The 5,093-nt window shown below is 42.8% G+C and overlaps 1 protein-coding gene across 1 annotated transcript; it reads right to left on the bottom strand.

Annotated features, from left to right (window-relative positions):
- Positions 1-953: 953 nt before the first annotated feature.
- Positions 954-5,027, bottom strand: FPGT (fucose-1-phosphate guanylyltransferase; the record flags this gene model as incomplete). Its single annotated transcript, XM_010169099.2, has 3 exons — positions 954-2,398; positions 3,257-3,349; positions 4,845-5,027. Coding segments are annotated over 3 exons (1,721 nt in total), but the record flags the coding sequence as incomplete, so codon positions are not given.
- Between the last annotated feature and the right edge of the window lie 66 nt (positions 5,028-5,093).

Here is a 5,093-nt window from a genome sequence, read left to right as displayed (position 1 = left end):
AGAAAGATGCTGTTAGGGAATTCAGTCAGTAGGGAGATAAACACTGTTACAATGAAAAACTACAAAACCCATGAAAACCCATAGATAAAGGCAACAGAAAAAGATGCATTATGTGTGCAGTCAAATTACATTGACATAATACACAGCACATTCCTAAAAATAGCATGAAATGGAAAAATTTAAAATGCAGTCATTATAGAAGCAAAATGAAAAATAAATTATTTGAGGTGTCTGAATATAAACTTAGTGTGAACAAGCTTTTTTCCACCTTGCAGCAGTGAAGTATATACTGATAGTTTATGTAATGAGCTGTTAAAAACACAGAGGAACACAGAGTTGGACAGGATTGCACAGCATCTAATAGTAAAAAAATAAAATAATCACTATGTCTTGATGACAGGTTTTCACTCCAAGATTATTAGTCACAAAGGAAAGAATGATCGTTCATGCAAGTCGTTTTCCTCTGATGAAAAACAAGTATTAAAAAAAAAAATGTTTAAGACAGGATGTCTTGATTTAAAAAGTACTTTTAATAAATTTATCGCCAGCTATTTGAAACCCTACTGTTCCTACATCATTCCATGTGGCTGGTTCTACTTTAAAAAACTTTTAAAGCAGTTAGTCAAATTTCTAATTAATTTGTTCTGTATCATACTCTTACTGACAAAGACTACAAAACATAATAATAGCACCCCAAGAAAACTCAGCAATTAGTATTTTCAGAGATCTGAAATATTTAATTCTTCCATTAAAAGAATAGTTAATCTGCGTTTGCTGCATTATTAATGTTATGCTACAACAGCACTGCTAATACAAATTTCGTTATTTCTACTTCAATGAAATTAGAGAAAAGATCTGTCCACTTTTTTCTTATGATTTTTACAAGCTGGGAAGTAATCAATCATCCGCAAATTAAATCAGGAAATTTGTTCAATTACTGTTCCTCCTACAAATCAAGACTTCTCTTTTTGTCTTTGTAGATGGATTTTGTCATAAAGTTGCTTCCTAAACTTCAACATGTCTTCTACATCTTTGTAGGTGAGCATTTCTTCAACAGACAAGAGCTTAAAGCCATTCAATATAAAAGCTGACATGTGCTGCACAGAACTTAACATTTTTAATGACATTCTAACTGATTCACTTAAAGTAGAACAAACAGGAAAAATCCTAGCAGTCCACAGCCCCAAACGTGTGCTCTCGCTGGAGAAGAGCTGGTCTGAAACCTTCATACCCCAGAGGTCCAAGCACTCTAGTAAGCTGACTCCAAAAAACTGGAGTGAATGTATATCTGACAGCAATTTCACACTCTTTTTCAGGTCGTCTTCTACACCGAACACCATACTTGCATACTTTACTTGATTGTTCATTTTGATACTTAATGAACTCAGAAAACAGTTTGCAGGTATGTCTACTTTCCAATTTATGTGTGATCCACTAATAATGCTGTTCTCCCCTACAGAGACTTCAGGTCCAATTCTAGAGTACTCAATAACGGATCCTGGCCCTATGAGACACCCGGGCTCCAGCACGCTTTGGATGATACTTGCTGACTGAGTCAAGGTCTCGCCTTTGCCACAAAAGATACTAAAAGCCACAGGCTGTAAGTTGAGCTCAAATTTCAGTTTGCTGTCAGATGCCAAATGAAGCAAATACTCTTGAGTAGTTCCAATGTGATAGAACTTGGAGTTGTTTAAGACTATAACGTTAAGCGCAGTTCCCTTCAGGAGAGAGTAGAGCTTCTGCCGAACTTCTACCAACTGCGATTCCTCTTTTGTGACGTTACTGGTGTTTTTTGTGTAATCCTGAGTAGCCCCGGGTCCCAGGGCCTGGAGGAAGTCACCATATGCATCTATTTCACAGCAAAGAGTGCCCATCTGCTTATAAAACATCAGTAATTGCTTTGCAATGCTATGATCCATGTAAAATATGCTGTCTGTATACACACACTCCGAGTCCATTTCTGAGTCACTGTGGTCTCCGGAGGAACTTGGCTGAGGACAGTTCCGTCTCACGCATACTGCGCCGCAGCGGCGCATCGTCTCAACAGCCGGCTTGTGCAGGAAACGACGGCAAGACGTGTATTCGAGCCCTCCTTTTCCTGAAAAACTGGATGGATCTAAAACAAACACTCCGTGCGTGGTCCCGACGGTCAGATCCGACGGGTGAGCTAAGGCGGTAAATCCAGGTTTATCAAACGCGACCGTCTCCGTAACCCCAGTGCTGTAAAGTTCGATGTCATCTGAACACGTAACGAGAATTCCCGGTTTCATGTGACTGGGGAAATCAATGTACATGGCAAGCTTCAGTTCCAACATCTGGTAAATGGGGTCACCAAAAGGCAAAGCTGTGAAAATCTTTCCGAGGGCACTTGCATTTGGTAAACGTTGACTGTAACCACCTTGAAGAAAAAGACATTTTTAATTATAGAGACACTATATAAGTAAGCAAAACCTAAAGCTATGCAGCTATGTTATATATACACAAAGGCATAGACCTGCCCCGCCCCCAGCTTGCTCATATGCTAAGTATTCCCCCAAAAATGACACATTTAAAAAAAATCATCAATCATTCTTCTTCAAACATTTCTCAAAGCAGATGTGACCTTATGTCCAAACTTTGGCAAGCCTTAAATGGCTTATATCAAAATTGTGGTCGATTTCATTACCTTTGGTTTGGGGTGGAACACGGACCACTTGCCCATAACTAAAGTGAGGAAAGCAAATGACGCCTGGTATTCGCTTGAAGAAAAGGAGGACCCCACACCCCTGCTGGGAATTTTAAGGCAGAGATGGGTCAAATTAGCAGCGGTTTGGTCAGGTGACTTGTTACTAGCTGAGTTCTTTCTCCTCTGCAAAACTGATGCCCCTTCTGGAAGTGTTCTGACTAGCTGGATAAGAAGACAAGTCTTCAGTCTGTCTCTAGTCATGAGGACTCCCAGGCCTCCCCCAGAGAGGGACATGCTCCTTACATGGATGTTTCAAGGCAGAAGCTTAATTCAGATACTGTCAATTACACTTCTTCCTCCACTGTTTGACTGAACAACTTAAGTGATGAGAAGAAATGCCTGACACGTATCTCCTAAGTATCAATCTAAATTCAAATGATCAGATTGGATATATTTGGGATTACTTTTTTGAGGGAACTGTATTGCACAACTCTGACTCCTTCTCTGCCATTATATTATTTTTAGGAAAAAAAAGGGGGGTAGGGGGAGGGGTGTACAACTTCAGAATGTGAAATGTAAAATAGAATTTACCAGAATGAATTAGCAGCACAGTAAAAGTAGTCCATTTATCACCATATAGATCTTCCAAGCATCGAAGAACGTGAAGTGTTGACCCACCATTTCCTAAAGAAAAAATATTTTAGTATCTTCTGAAAAGATGATGGGACAGTCACTTTGGAAGCCTTGTGCAGCCAGAGGGGAGGGCACCTGGAGCAGAGGCACTGCTGACTTGAAACACTGACATTTTGACTTTTGACATTTACAATATGGAAATGAGAAAAAAAGTTTGGGGCATAGGAAATGGTTTGGGATATTCTTATGTGCTCCTACAACTTAAAATTGCTCCATTTCTGAAAACCTGTCTCTGCCTATTATTCAATGCTGCAGACAGATTACTGAGATTAGTTACTTTCTACAGCAAAGTGAACAGGAATTAAGAATTATAGGAAGATATTCTGGACAGTGTGAGACAGAAAAGCGAGAATTTTGTCTCACCCATTCTGTTGTAAAAAGACTAATTGTCTCAACGGATAAGCAGCCTTGCAAATCAAAGGGTGAGTAGCCTTGCTGATAATTAGAGATGAGCTCACATCTTCCAGGTGTCCGGTCAGAGAAGCTGTGGGATGCTCGAAGGACACCCCACTGACTCCCTGGTGGGTAAGGAAATCCGAGGGGCCCACAAAGTGACCCAATGACTGCTGCATGTGCACAGAGATGGTGACCACCCCCACCGCTTCTACTGCCACAAGGGAGACAGCCCCTGCCACTTCTAATGCAAAATAACATCACACCACCTGTTGCTCCATAAGCCGATTTAAGAAAGTCAGGTGGAGACCTGAGAACTTTTGTCTATAAAAAGGTGAATTAACAACAGGAGGGAGCATGCCTGCTGCCCAAAGATCCCCGAGGAGCTGGAATGAACTTTGCTGGAACCAAGGGGTTGTGAGTCTCTGGAAACTTTCCTTTCTCTCTCCTTTTTCTCTTTTCCCTTTTGTAATCTTCCTTTTCCTGGAAACTTTTCCATCTCTCTCCTTTTTCTCTTTTGATCTTTTCTTTCCCAGCTTAACTAAGTTCCTGGCACATAAGGGTAACACTGTTATAAGTTTTGGATTGCTGTAAGCTTTGGTATTACCCGGTGATGGCAAGTTTTGATAGTTACTGTTTAGTTCACTGTAAGTGATTAACATTGCTGGTGTTTCCTAAATCACTGCAGGTCTGTCAGTATCAGTAGGGTGCGTGTAAGTTTCCTTTGCCAAGTCATTTGCACTGTTGTGAGTTTTCCTTGCCAAGACATCTCCCTTTTGTAACGCTGTTATGCTTTATTATAACACCCTTTGATAAATCATAGTTTAATAGAACCTCTCGAAGTAGTTGTCATCACTACCTCGCAGAGATCCAGAAACCACCTCCTGCTAATCCCGCCTGAGCGGGGCAGGACAGACAGTCCAACCGCTCTCTCCTAGGTGTGTGCTGTGCACTGGGCAATATATTTAAACACATTTAAACTGTTTAGGCCGTCAGGTTGCGGTAAGAAGTACGAATTTCTAAAGGATACGGGTCGGTGATGTTCCGTCCGGTACCCTTGGAGGAGCCGGCAGAGCCGGCGAGGGGTGCGCACCGATTTTCGGTCCGGGCGGATCCACGAACACATGGTAGCGGGTGCCCAGCGGCAGCTCCTCCCGGCTCAGCTTCCCGGCCAGCTGCTGCCGGTAGCCCAGCGCCTGCTCCGCGTCCGCGGCCGTCACCGCCACCACGTCCCAGAACTGGCCGGGGCGGGCGGCCCTTCCTGCGGGCAGAGCGGCTCCGCGTCAGCACGGCCCGGCCGAGGCCCCAGCGCTCCCCAGGCCCCGCGGGACTCGCTGCCCCG

This window comes from Antrostomus carolinensis, unplaced genomic scaffold (assembly GCF_000700745.2).
Source record: "Antrostomus carolinensis isolate BGI_N321 unplaced genomic scaffold, ASM70074v2 scaffold25435, whole genome shotgun sequence".
NCBI classification, from domain to species: domain Eukaryota; kingdom Metazoa; phylum Chordata; class Aves; order Caprimulgiformes; family Caprimulgidae; genus Antrostomus; species Antrostomus carolinensis.
This window is presented reverse-complemented; position numbering and strand designations above follow the sequence as displayed.